We start from the raw sequence: 14,813 nt of genomic DNA, 5'->3' as shown, positions 1-14,813 counted from the left end.
ATGCCCAATTGTTTTCCAAAGGGTTTGTCTTAATTTTTACTTATACCTACAATATGAGAGTTCCCATTCCTTCACATGTTCAGTAATACTTAGAATTGTCAGATTTTTAAATTTTTGCCAGTTTAGTCATTTATAATTGTATCTCATTTTAGCTTTCATTTCCCTGATGGCTTATGAGGTTTTGCATTTTTTCATATGTATGTTGAACATTTAGATTTTCTCTTTTGAAATATCTAGAGTTTTTTGCCCATTTTACATCTGGTTGTCTCCCTTTGTTTAATGGTTTTTAGGACTTTATTCAGCAGCCCCGAACCTTTTTAGTACCAGCTACCAGTTTCATGGAAGACAATTTTTCCACAGTGGGGATGGGGGTGGGGTGGTGCAGATGCAGGTGCAGAGCTCAGGCGGTGATGCCAGTGATAGAGAGCGGTTATAAATACAATCCCCCCATTTCCTAAGTTTCATGGGAAACAGTTTTTCCACAGTGGGGATGGGGGTGGGGTGGTACAGATGCGGGTGCAGAGCTCAGGCGGTGATGCCAGTGATGGAGAGCGGTTATAAATTCAATCCCCCCATTTCCTAACTTTCATGGAAGACAGTTTTTCCATGGAAGGGGAGGTGGGCAGCGGAGCTCTGCCGCCCAGTGCCTAACATGCTGCAGATTGATACCAGTCTGCATGGGGACCACAGTTCCAGATCAAATCCATTGTCAGTTATAAGTGGTTCAGATATTTCTTCTCTGTGGCTTGCTGTTTTATACACTTAGTGATGAATTTGGTAGTTAGAATGCCTGATTTTAAAATACTTAAATTTGTCTCTCTTTTTTTTTTTATAGTGTTTTCTGTATCGTATTTAAGAAATTTTTTCCTATTTCAATATTTTGAAGGTATTCTGCTATGTTATATTTTAAATGCTTTTTTGTTCTTCCTTTTACATCTGATCTTAAAATCTACTTGGGATTGATTTTTTTATGTACAGTATAATTTGGGAGTCCAAGTTAGTTAATTAATTATGTATATTATACCAATTTGTCTTAGCACCATTTATTAAAAGAGTATTTTCTCTACTGCTATAAAGTACTGCCTTTATATGGTCTATTATGTAGAGAATGTCCTTATACATTTTTAAACATATTTCTTGGCTAACTCTTAGCCCTGTGTATTTGTGCACAAATTTTTAAATCAGCTTCCAAAGTTCCACTAAAATAAATAAAACAAAAACCAATGAACTTATTAGGATTTTGATTAAGATTATATTGAATTATGGATCAATTTGGGGGGAAATTAATATTCTTACACTATTGAATCTTCTAATTTTGAACACAATGGATCTCCCCATTGTTTAGGCCGCCTTTAATGTCTGTGAATATATAAACTTTCAGTTTCCACCAAAGAGGCCTAGCATATCTTTTGTAGATTTATTATTGGTCCTTGATATTTTTAAATGTTGTTACAAATGGCATCTTTTTCAAAACTTCTGTTTCCTAACTGTTGATTGCTTTTATGTGAAAATAGAATTTATTTTTGTACAATAATTTGTATTTCCAAAAGAATTGCTAAACTGGCTGGGCATGGTGGCTCACATCTGTAATCCCAGCCCTTTGGGAGGCTAACATGGGAAGATCACTTGAGGCCAGGAGTTCGAGACCAGCCTGGACAACATAGCAAGACTCTGTCTCTACAAAAGATTTAAAAAAGTAGCTTCATGTGGTGGCACATGCCCATACTCCCAGCTACTTGGGAGGCTGAGGCGGGGGATCACTTGAGCCTAGGAGTTCAAGATTGCAGTGAGCCATGATTGTGCCACTGTACTTATCCAGCCTGAGTGACAGAGGGAGACCCTGTCTCTTACAAAAAAAAAAAAAAGAATTCCTAAACTAATAACACATCTATAGAGTCTTTTTATCTACATGTATAATCATGTAATCTGTGAATAATAACAATGTAGTTCCTTCTTTTCAGTTTTTTTCATTACTGACTGTATTGGCTAGCACCTCCAGTACAGTGTTGAATAGAAGTGGTGATAATCTGTATCTTTAAAGGTAAAGCTTTCAACATTTCATTCTTAAATATATGTTCTGTAAGTTTTAGGTTTTTTAAGATATGCTTTATTATATGGAAATCCACTTGTGTTTCTAGTTTACTAAGAGTTTTATTTTTTAATTATGAATTGTTGAATTTTTATTGAATGCTTTTTCTGTATCTATTGAGATGGTCATATTATTTTGCTTTTTAATCTTTTGATGTTACTGGTTTAAATGGATTTTCTAGTGTTAAACCAACATTGAAATCCTGATGGATTTGGTTTGCTAATATTTTGTTTAATATTTGTGTATTTATAATCATAGGTAAGATTGCATACAATTTTTCTTTCTCAAATGTTCTTTTCTGGGTTTGGAATCAAGGTTAGGCTAGCCAATTGAAATGAGCTAGGGAGTTTTCTCTTTTATTCTCTTCTATGCAAGTACTTGTTTAGGATTGGAATTATTTGTTCTTGGAATATTTAGAAAACTTGTGGGTGAAGCCATCTGTGCCCAAAGTTCTTTTTTTGCTTTCTGGGTTTTTTTTGTTTTTGTTTTTAAAGACAAGGTATTGCTTTGTGGCCCAGGCGGGAGTGCAGTGGCAAAATCATAGCTCACTGCAACATCAAAATCCTGAGCACAAGTGATCCTCGTGCCTCAGCCTCCCAAGTAGCTGGGATTACAAGCACAAGCCACTTTGTTTTTTGTTTTTTAAGTTTTAAAGTTACTGACTTAATTTCTTCAATGGCTATAAGATTGTCCAAGTTTCCTATTTCTTCTTACACTGGCTTTTCTAAATTTTATTCTAGTAGAAATTTATTCAGTTTCTTGGCATGTAGAGTTCTAAGTATCTTGTATGATCAATTTATTTATTTATTTGTTTATTTATTTATATATGTATGTATGTATTTAAGACAGGGTCTTGCTTGTCACCCTAGGCTGGAGTGCCGTGACACCATCATAGGTCATTGTAACCTCAAACTCCTGGGCTCAAGCTATCCTCCTGCCTCAGCCTCCCGAGTAGCTGGGACTATAGGCATGCGCCACCATGCCTGGCTGATTTTTTCTATTTTTAGTAGAGATGGGGTGTCACTTTTGCTCAGGCTGGTCTCAAACTCGTGAGCTAAAACAATCCTCCCGCCTCAGCCTCCCAGAGTGCTAGGATTATAGGCGTGAGCCACTGCACCCGGCCTATCCTTAGGTTTTAGATATATCTTTTATAAACAGCACATAGTTATGAGTTTGTCTTGTATCTTAAAAATCTGGTCTGTGAATCTTTTCCTTTTTCTAGAGCTTTTAATTCATGTACATTTAGTATAATTAAATCTAATGTATTTAACATTGTATTTTTTTACTTTATATTGTCTCACCTATTATGTGAGTTTTTTCACTCTCATTTATTGACTGCTTTTGGATTATCTTTTCCTCATTCCATTGTTTCCCCATTCTACTTTTTCCTCCCTACTATTTTGGGAGTTATATAGTCTGTTTCTGTTCTTTTTATGATTACATTAGAAATCACAGTATGCATCCTCAAATTATTCAATCTAATGTTAATAAGTGTATTTACTTTCACCTTGGTTAATAGAAGGATCTTAGAACAGGTTGACTTTAGTTGCCTCTCTCCCAACTTAAATGCTATTTTTGTGCATTTTTAATTTTATGTATCATTAAAACTCACAAGACATTATTATGATTATGATTATTATGGCTATATAGAATCAATTATCATTTAGATTTGCCCATGTGTTCACCACTTTTTTTGCTCTTCATTCTTTCCTGAATTTCTAACCTGTGTGAAATCATTTTTCTTCTTTTTGAAATATGTTCTTTAGAATTTTTTGTACTGTTAGTTTGCCTGTGGTGAACTCTCTCAGTGTTTGTTAGAAAACTGTTTTTATTTTACTTTTATTCTTTAGAATTTTTTTTAATTTTTTTTAAACTTTTTAAAAGTTTCCTGTTTTCTCTCAGTGTGTTGAGAACTTTGTTTTCACTGTCTTCTTATTTCCATTGTGGCTTTTGATAAGTCACCTGTAATCTATTGCTTCTTTGAAGATTATCATTTTTTTCTCTTGCTTGTTTAAGATATTATCCTTAGAATTGGTTTCCTGTGGTTTTACTCTGTTGAATCTAGTGTTGAATTTCTTTATAGTTATTCTGCTTTGTATTTTTGGAATTCTTAAATCTATGATTCAGCATCTGCCTTCAGTTCTCTACAATACTCAGCCATTTACTGCCCAAGTATGTCCTCTTCTCCATCTGTCTCTCCTCTTTTCATATTCCAGTTAAACATATGTTAGTCCTTTTTATTGTGTCTTCTGAATATCCCATCTTTTTTTAACCTGTGCTTCATGCTAGATTGTTTCTTTTGATCTATCTTCTATTTTACTAATTCTCTCCTTAGTTGTACCTGATATTATATTAAACCAAAACATTGAGTTCATAATTTGGTTATTGGGTAAATTTTTTTCAGTTTCCTAAATTCTATTTGTTTCTTCTATTTTTTCCAAAAACCTTTCTCTTTATACTTTCAAGTTTGCTCATTTTTAGTGAGAGTGTTCGATTGAATTACCCAGTTCTGCCAAAATAGAAGTCCCTCCTTCCTTTTGTTTATAGTTTTGCCATTTATGTATATATTCCTAAATAATATTTCCTTCACCTGTATGTATTTTAACTTTTTATGAATATATACTGTATATACTTATGTCTTGATTTTTTCTAGATGTTTGTAAAAGTTATGTTGATATGTACAGCTGTAGTCTGTAATGCCGTAACAATCTGTTATATGAAAATATTATACATTTTGTATTCATTTTCTTCTCAGAGGAAGTTTGTGTTTTTTGTAGTTTTGGGCTATTATAAATAAATGTGTCATGAATGTTCTTGTACATCACTCTGTAGAAGAGTTTCACTAGGGCTTACACCTAGAAGTGTAATCCAGGGTCAGAGTATGTGCGCATGTTCAGTTTTACTTGGTTCAATTGTTTTCCAAAATGGTTGTACCAATTTATACTCCCCCCAGCAACGAATAAATATTTGTTGATCCATGTTCTTCCTAGCACTTGGGATTGTGTGCATTTTTGAGCTTGCTTACAAGAAGTGGTGAGATGGAAAGTTGAAGTGGTAGTTGTGGAGAGGGATCATTAAAATGGAGATTTTGGGAGTTCCTGCCATAATGGTAATAAAAGACCTAGGGTTTGACTGCAAGGGTAAGTGCGATAATTAGAAGAGTTGGTTGAGGAACAAAGAGTAGTACAGGATATCTAGAGAGTCAAATACATGGACATTGTTGGACACACATGGGCACAGAGAGAAGCAAAAGGGTACCGGGGAGGAGGGGAGAGGTCAAAACCTACCTAACAGGTACAGTGAACACTTTTCAGATGATGGGCACACTAATAGCCCTGACTTAAACATTGTAAAAGCTATCCATGTAACAAAAACCTTTGTACTATAAAAAATAATAATAATAATAAATAAATAAATAAATAAAAACAAAAAAAAACCCCTTTGTACCCCCTTAATATTTTGAAATTTAAAAAAAAAAAGAATCAAATACGTGGACATTGAAATCACTAAGGACTAAGACAGAAAGTATTGTAAATAAGTTAGGAGCTAAAAGCAACAAGATATAAGGGCTAGTCCTCTGGGGATTAGTATATGACTGCAATGATGAAGGTTGGCAGGTGGTATAGTCTCATAAAATGAGATTGAAGCTGTATGTTCCTACAGAGGAGAAAGAGAATATTCTCCAGGGAGCCTTGAGGAGCAAGGAGGTTTCTCCTATCCTACGTTCAGTCCTCCAGAGCAAGATGAAAGGAATGCTCAACGAAGTTGGTGAACATATATATAAGGCAGTTTTGTTGATGACTGACAATGTGTTCCAGAGGTCATAGTGGAAAAATTTCAGGTGGCAAGTGAGGTCAGGAAAGAGAATATAAAGAACTATGCATATGGTGATCATAGTCTAAGGCATGAATTAAGGCTTCTGAAAGCTGGGCTTGTTAAGGTGATAGATACAAACTGTGATAAAGAACTTAGTAAGATTAATCCTGATGGTCTGAAGGCAGATAGTACTGGTGAAACTGTGGCTGTGGTAATGTGAAGGGAGCAATATGAATCTTGGAGAAAAAGTGACATCTTTACATTACTCAGTCTTTTTCGTGTTTTACTTTCTTCAAAATGTTTCACACTGTGTTATTGGCAGTTTATGTGGGAATATAAGAGGTGTTAAGATATGCCTGTTTGTCAAGTTGAGAATAACTTTTCGATTGTATTTCCAAAAAAATAACTACTTGAAAATTGAATTAGTGCTATATATTTATGCATGTCTGAAAGTTCAGCTACAAAAAGTGCCTACTTCTAAAATAAAGGAGATTGAAAATTGAAAATATCATTTCAACTTTATATGCTATAAGTAAAAATAGCTTTTTATTTCTACATGGCCTATGACTTTTCCCTTGTATGTCAGTGGTCCTTAATCAGAAACAATATCCTCTAAGCCTGATAAACATTATTTTGTTATTGTTTTCTATTCTTACCGCACTCTTATTTACTGAGTCACTTACTTTTTCCCTTTATTTCCATAATGTTTAATATTCTGTGGTAGATATCTTTTAGTTTTTAATGGTAGGAACCTTTAGTTTTTCCATTTAGGTTTTCTATTAACATTTATTTACTCTGTGCTGGCAGCTCTGCTATAGATGAAAACAAACTTCTATTGCCAGGAAAGGTTCATTAGACTTTAGGCTCTTAGTAAGGTCCTGCATAACTGTTTTATACAAGTGTTATGTAAATCAAGTGGCTCATTTTAAATATGTTATTTTTAAGGCAATTTTTGTTTTATTGTTTTTAGAAGAAAACAGTTGACAACCAAAAACAAGAAATGGTCATTTGTCAATCTGTCTCATTCTACTACTCTTTATTTTCAGAGTGGCAGGCAACACACCACCTTTTCTGCAGAATCAAGTCGGAGCCTTTTGATCTGTCTACTTTGGGTTCTCAAAAATGCAGATGAAACAGTTCTACAAAAGTGGTTTACAGATCTCTCAGTCCTGCAGCTAAACCGGCTATTAGATCTGCTTTATCTCTGTGTGTCTTGCTTCGAGTACAAAGTAAGTGGTCATTATAACATTGCAAAGAACAAGAAAGGAAACGTGGAAAAGGAAGAAGAAAATTTCCTCAATACCTCTTCTTTCCTAATGTTTAAATTTTAGGGGAAAAAAGTGTTTGAAAGAATGAATAGTTTGACCTTTAAGAAATCAAAAGACATGAGAGCAAAGCTTGAAGAAGCTATTCTTGGGAGCATAGGTGCTAGGCAAGAAATGGTGCGCCGAAGCCGAGGACAGCTTGGTATGTACACAATAACTTCTCCTTCTGGTGAGGATTTTTTCAATTTCCTTGAATCATATATTGTAATGATAATTGTTGCTAGTCTTCAATGACAATCTTATACTTTTTAAAAGCTGTTTTAACTATAACTGTGAATTAACTTGAATAATCATTTCTCTGCAGGAATACAAGTTAGAATTCTGATTTAAGAGGGTTGACTGTATACTTCCCAGTTTGCTTTAGATAGTCTCAGTTTATGCCTGGTACCCTGTGTGATTATTAATAGCATCTGTTCCCCCTTTTTAAATAGACTTCAGGGCTGAGCATGCTGGCTCATGCCTGTAGTCCCAGCTACTTGGGAGGTGGAGGCAGGAGGATCACTTAAGCCCAGGAGTCCAAGGTTGCAGTGAGCTATGATCATGCCACTGTACTCCAGCCTGGGTGAAAGAGCAAGACCCTGTTCCTAAAAAAATGTTTTTAATAAAAATAAATAAATTAATTGATTAAATAGACTTTTTTTTTTTTAGAGCAGTTTTAGGGTCACAGCAATAATGAGCAAGGCACAGAGATTTCCCATATACCCCTTGTCCCCACACATGCATTGCCTGTTATCAACATCCCCCACCAGAACTGCACATTTGTTATAATTGGTGAACCTACATTAACACAAGAATCCATAGTTTACATTAGGGTTCATTCTATGTGGCATCCCTTTTTACTCTTAAAAATGTCTAGTTTGCATTAATGAATAAATATACCCTGTATATAAGGCAAAAATATTGCCCATCAAATGCAAATAGTCAGGGGAAGAAAACAATTTAGTAGCATCTGAGGTCTGTTTTCTAATACCAGGTCTGCTACCCATCAGCCATATAACCCTGGCCTAGTCACTTAATCGCCCCACCTTCCTTTTCCTCATCTACTTGTGATTGTTTTGAGAATTTAGAAGGTAGTGTAACTAACTGATCATTACCATCTTTATAATGACCATGTATGCATGAACATTTTGTGAATGCTAAAGTGACATACAAATAATATTGTTTCTAGGAGTTCTCTAAAGCCAGGTACATGGCTTAGTCATCTATGTACATGACACATGCTAACAGCACAATATATATTTGTTAACCTAAAATGTGAATGTACATGTAAATGAATTTTGAAATTATTGTTTTCTGACAGGCCATAGTGATCATCTATTTAAGGATATGTGTGTGTGTGTGTGTGTGTGTGTGTGTACATTATATTTTATTTTCTTTTTTTCTTTTTTTTTTTTTTGGAGATAGAGTCTCAAACTTTGTTGCTCAGGCTAGAGTGTTGCAACCTCAAACTCCTGGGCTCAAGCAATCCCCCTGCCTCAGCCTCCCAAAAAACTGGGACTACAGGCATGTGCTACCATACCCAGCTAATTTTTCTGTTCTCTGTCTCACTATGTTGCTCAAGCTGGTCTCAAACTCCTGGCCTCAGGTGATCCTCCTGCCTCAGCCTCCCAAAGGGCTAGGTAGGATTACAGGCATGAGCCACCGTGCCTAGCCTATAATATATACTTAAAGTATATTTTATTCATAATGTGTAGCTGGAATTTAACAATGAGTAAGACACAATCTTTTCCTTTAAAGGAATTAATACAGCACCACTTTTTCACCTTAGTTATATATAGATTACAATGTACCTTTGGGTTTTCTTTTAACTCATTTATTATGTATAACCCTCTAAAATAAAGTATGAAAATTAACTTTTACCTAGGTCATTTAATTAATACCAAAACATAATGAATAATTATACTCATCTTTTAGATTAAGAACTTAAAATTCAAAGAAGTAAGTAACTTGCCTAAGATCATAAACTAAGTGACAGACAGAAGGGAATTGTTAATATATATTTGTAATATTTTTAAATCTGTGGCCTCAGGACAACTGTCTTTGTTTGAATATAGGAATTGAAGTTATTCTTTTCTTAGAAAAATTAAGCCTTTTTAAATCTTACTTACATTTGTACATTTAAGCTAGGTCACCTAATAATAGACATTCTTAACTAAGGAGGTGAGACACAATTTCATGGGGAAAAAAAATGAATGATAGAAATGTAAATAGATACTTATTTTGCTAAATCTCTTAATATGGGCATATCTTTTCTGTTTTCTTTCACAAAATTTCTTAAATATAGAGATTTCAAAACAAAGAAAAGGGAAAGAGGAAAGGAAGGGAAAGAAAGTAGAAGAAATGCAGACATGTTCTTTTTTGTGCAACAAATATTTATTTCTCAGTATTTTTTATATTTTTTAATTTTTATTTTTTTGTATTTTTTAAAAAGTTGTACTTTTTTATATTTTTATTTCTCAGTATTTTTAAGATTTTTATTTGAATTCTGAATTTTTACTTTCATTACTCTTTCATCTTTCCAATCAATTTAAAGTCTTTTTCAAAAGTTTTCTAGTTGAAAGCTTGATATCATGACCAAGTCCGTTGTTTAATTGTGTATTTGTATATTTCTCCATAATTCTCAATGCCTTCTCCACTTCTGATGGATTCATATGAATTATTTCTCTCGCTGCTGCCCCTTAAAGGAGCCCATATCATTTAGTCTGCCTTCAAACCTAGACACTTCTTGTGAGAAAGCCCTGTTCTTCCTCTTGTCCTGCCCTATGTAGATCAAAGGAAGTAATTACTTTAGGAATCCTTCCTATTTTGTTTATTTATTAAACAGAAACTTGTTGAGTTCTCAATATGTGCCAGATACTTTATCACCGTTGACATAAAGTTCTGGACAAAACAGATATCATTTCTGTTCTCAAGTAGCTTATATTCTTGTGGTCATAAAAGTAATATGGAAAGGAACAAAGCAAATTAAAAGGAAAGGAAGTACTGGAGAGTGGGAAAAAACCTTTCTGAGGAGATGATGAATGATTGGCCAGTGAAAATTTGTGAGAAGAACAATCAGATAAAAGGAACAACAACCATTGCACAGGTACTAAATCAGGAGCATATAGAGTCAGACTATGTATGTTGATAGGGAATTGCAAGGAGAACACAGTTACTGTAGTGGGGTAAGCAAGAGGGAGAATGGTAGGAAATAAGGTTGTATCATAAGGTCGTATCATGTAGCCATGGTTAAGATTTTAAGGAAATCAATGTTAGAATATTTGCGTATTTAAAAGGGTGAGGAGGCCGGGCGCCGGTGGCTCACGCCTGTAATCCTAGCACTCTGGGAGGCCGAGGCGGGTGGATCGCTCAAGGTCAGGAGTTCGAGACCAGCCTGAGCGAGACTCCGTCTCTACTAAAAATAGAAAGACATTATATGGACAACTAAAAATCTATATAGAAAAAATTAGCCGGGCATGGTGGCGCATGCCTGTAGTCCCAGCTACTCGGGAGGCTGAGGCAGTAGGATCGCTTAAGCCGAGGAGTCTGAGGTTGCTGTGAGCTAAGCTGACGCCACGGCACTCACTCTAGCCTGGGCAACAAAGTGAGACTCTGTCTCAAAAAAAAAAAAAGAAAAAAGAAAAAAGGGTGAGGTTTTTTTCAAAAAACATTGCATGTAGCAAATACATTTCTTCTGTAACTATTGTGAAAATTTTTAAGAAAAAGCACCATTTTCAGGTTTCTTCACTTGTACTGAGGATAAAATGGCCGTGTACAAAATTAACGTTGTGAAATATTTCTCATATGTTTGCAAATATACATATATGTGGTCCAACTGAAATGACATTTTTAAGTTAGTTTTGAAATTTATTTGACAGAGAGAAGCCCATCTGGAAGTGCCTTTGGAAGTCAAGAAAATCTGAGGTGGAGAAAAGATATGACTCACTGGCGTCAAAACACAGAGAAGTTTGACAAGTAATATAACCTTCTTCTATTTTATGTCACTGATAGGCTTGTTGGATTTAAAATGCAAGAGGAAAATGATTAATTTTAGTTTTATTTTATGTTATTTAGGTATTCAAATCTTAGAAGACAAAATATATATTTTTAATTTTTAAATTTTAGATTACAAAAGGTTTGGGGAAGAATTTTTCATTTGGCATAATAAAGCAAAATGTTATATTTTAAACCCCATTTTCTCCAACACATTCTCTTGGGAAATGCATTTAGCAACTCTTTTCTGAACATATTTTCAGTTTCACATTGAACGAAATATTTCAAGTATTACAAAGAATTAGAAAACTAATATTTGCCTTCTTGGAGCTTAGAATATAATTAAACATTTGTACCCGCATATATTCTAAAATAAATAAATAAGTGTGCGTGCATGTGTGTATATATATATATATGGGAAAAAACATGCACATATGGTAGTAACATTCATCGAGTGTCAGGCAGGTAGGAGGGGATGGGTATATTCACACCTAATGGGTGCAGTGCGCACTATCTGGGGGATGGGCAAGCTTGTAGCTCTGACACGGGTGGAGCAAAGGCAATATATGTAACCTAAACATTTGTACCCCTGTAATATTCTGAAATTAAATAAATAAATAAGAATATAATTAAAGAAAGACAAAACACAACACAGGTCTTCTGTTTCTAGCACAAAAGCAAACTAGGTACACTGACTGACCCTACTACCAAAATCAACTACAAAGGCACTTACAAGAGTCTACCCTTCTCACTGCCTAGGTTGACTACAGGTAAACTTGCCTGGCTTGAAACTTGTCATTAAGTGGAGGGGCTAAAATTTTTCTCTTGAGAGTTTATAATTACAAGTTAGCTTTCAGGTAGCTTGACTGGCCCAGAAGACTTTGAGATAAGATGACCAACTCATTCAGGTTTGCCCAGGACTCTCCTAGTTTTAGCGCTGCTTGTCCCACATCCCAGGGAGCCCTTTAGTCCTATCCTAAGGCAAACCAGGCTGGTTGGTCACCCTGAGAACCATCTTCAGCCCAAGCCTCAGAAGATTGTCACAAATGAACTTTCACAAATATTTTCTCACAGACAGTAAAATCATAAAACACAAGAAACAAGGCCCTGCAAGAGCCAGCAGAGAGAGAAACAGCAGTCTCTGTACCATTATATATTAGAGTTTGGAATAATCAGATACCGAATGTAATATAAATTTGAAAATTCTTAAACTTTGAATGTGTGCTTTCCTCTCTCCTCTCTGTCCACATCTGTTTGTTTCTCTGGTTTTCTACATGTGTTATGTTTTTTGGAAATCACAAAGCAGCTGGGTACTATATTATTAGTATATTGCTTTATTTTTGTATTTGTACAACATGTTCTCTTATATTGCTGTGTTTTGAGGAAGACTTTTTTCGTGTTTTCCTGATTTTTTTGTTTAAACTGTCTTGTTACTGTTATGTTTCTTTATAAAATCTCACTGGGAATTTTAAGTTTGAACATTATTTTCTTTTCCAATTTAATTCTGATAATGATGTTCTGAAGTCAGTTTGGTTAATTTGTAAAGTGTAAATTTATGAAGTATTCTCTTTAGTGGTGGTAATAAAGATTCAGAGACTTGCAGTTCTAAGAACTTTGAACAGTTAGCATTTAATATATCCTTGTACTTTCACTTTGATTTATGTGTTGTTTTCTCTACTGTGATGTGATATATAGTTTCTATATATCTATTATTATAAAACAAAAATGTCAACTTTATCCATAAATCATGTATAGTTATTCTTAAATTTTTTATTTTCATTAAATGATACTTTTATAAATATACTATTCAAGTAAATCACTTTATTGCATCAAATTGTTTTAGTTTTTTTCTTTTATTATTTTTCCGGCTTTATTGAATTATAACTGACAAAATTGTGTATATTTATGAGACACAGTATGATCTTTTGGTATATGTGTACAATTGTGAAATGATCACTACAATCAAGCTAATTAACACACCCATGACCTCACATAGTTATCTCTTTTTTCCCCACATTATTTTGTTTACAGTGAATGGTTTCATCCAGACTCACTGAAGAGTTAAATTGTTATCTGAGCATATTTATATCAAAACTTTTGGGGAAATTAGATGAAACCTTAGGAAAAATAAGCACTTTTATCCCGAATAAATACATTGGAAATCTTTGTAGTAGTAAGATGAATACTAAACATTTAATGTTGCTTTACATGAAGCAGTGCTAAATACAAACCAACATAGCACCACCTAGTGTTGGTGCTATTTAGAATAGAACTGTATTAGCTGCATGTCTGAAAACTAAAACAAATATTTATGCTTTTAGTGGCATTGTGCTTCTGCAATGGGGTGAGAAAATATGTATTGGCGTAGTTAACAAAATGTAGGGTAAAAACACAAGAGGTAAAATGTTGTCTTTTTTCTTATTCTCTTGTAATTTTTTATTCAGGCAAATATTGAAAATGATTTCAAGTTTGTCATTTCTGTGCATCCTTAAGTCTTTTTAGAATTGTGGCTTTAAAAACGATAAATATAATTTCCTATAATATTTTGTGTTAGATCAAGAGCAGAGATTGAACATGAAGCATTGATTGATGGAAACCTGGCTACTGAAGCAAACCTAATCATTTTGGATACATTAGAGATTGTTGTTCAGGTAAGAGCACAAAGAAGAGGGATTATAAATACAGGTTTGGTAAATTGGGGTTGGGCATCAAGTATTTATTGAGCCAAATAATATCATTTAAATATCAGTAGTTCCTAGAAGTTTAGTTCCAAGCATTCTGAGATTCTCTGTAATTGTAAATTCCCACAGCTTCAACTGTTTATTCTTTGAGGATGATTATAAAATCTATATTTCTGTCTCTCCCCTTTGAGGCCTAGTCTTGTGCATTTCCAAACATCCTCTGAGTATTTATACTTGAATGTTCTACCGTCATACTATATTCAAGATGCATATATAGCCCTAGCTATGTATAGATACATTGGGTTCATTCATTATCTTCTGTATGCTACAGCAGTGTTTTAAGTTCTTCATCTATAATTATCTCATTTGGTCCTAATAGTAGCCCTCTAGGCAGTATTATCCTGTTAGTAACAATAGTGATAACTGCCATTTATTTAGTTTTTTCTGTGTCAGACACTGTCCTAAGCACTTTATAAATCTTAATTCATTTGATCCTTATAAGAAACTCAGGCAGTCAAACTGTCAATATTGCCATCTTATAGATGAGAATACTTAGGCACAGAGATGTTAAATAATTGCCCATGATGACACAGCTGGTAAGTGGAAGAACCAGGATTTAAAGCAGTTAGCAAGATCTCCCAGTTGTTTTAGTAAATATGTTTCTCTCCTATTACCTTCCATTCCTTTTCTACTACCATCACTCCCTTTTTTTTTTTTTTTGAGACAGAGTCTCGCTTTGTTGCCCAGGCTAGAGTGAGTGCCATCGCGTCAGCCTAGCTCACAGCAACCTCAAACTCCTGGGCTTAAGCAATCCTCCTGCCTGAGCCTCCCGAGTAGCTGGGACTACAGGCATGTGCCACATGCTCAGCTAATTTTTTCTATATATATTTTTAGTTGGCCAGCTAATTTCTTTCTATTTTTAGTAGAGAT

General features: G+C 34.4%; 1 protein-coding gene across 6 annotated transcripts in view; it reads left to right on the top strand.

Moving 5' to 3' along the window:
- The window catches only part of DOCK7 (dedicator of cytokinesis 7), a 205,606-nt gene that overhangs the window by 143,753 nt on the left and 47,040 nt on the right, over positions 1-14,813 (top strand). For 4 of the 6 annotated variants that reach the window (XM_069480085.1, XM_069480084.1, XM_069480082.1 and 1 more), the window contains 4 exons: positions 6,952-7,134; positions 7,237-7,372; positions 11,088-11,184; positions 13,757-13,853. In XM_069480085.1, coding sequence (XP_069336186.1) covers positions 6,952-7,134; positions 7,237-7,372; positions 11,088-11,184; positions 13,757-13,853 — 513 coding nt within the window. Of the gene's footprint in view, positions 1-6,951; positions 7,135-7,236; positions 7,400-11,087; positions 11,185-13,756; positions 13,854-14,813 lie in introns of all 6 variants that reach the window. The other 2 variants (XM_069480083.1, XM_069480079.1) reach the window with 1 other exon arrangement.

Source organism: Eulemur rufifrons, chromosome 8 (genome assembly GCF_041146395.1).
Source record: "Eulemur rufifrons isolate Redbay chromosome 8, OSU_ERuf_1, whole genome shotgun sequence".
NCBI lineage: Eukaryota > Metazoa > Chordata > Mammalia > Primates > Lemuridae > Eulemur > Eulemur rufifrons.
This window is presented reverse-complemented; position numbering and strand designations above follow the sequence as displayed.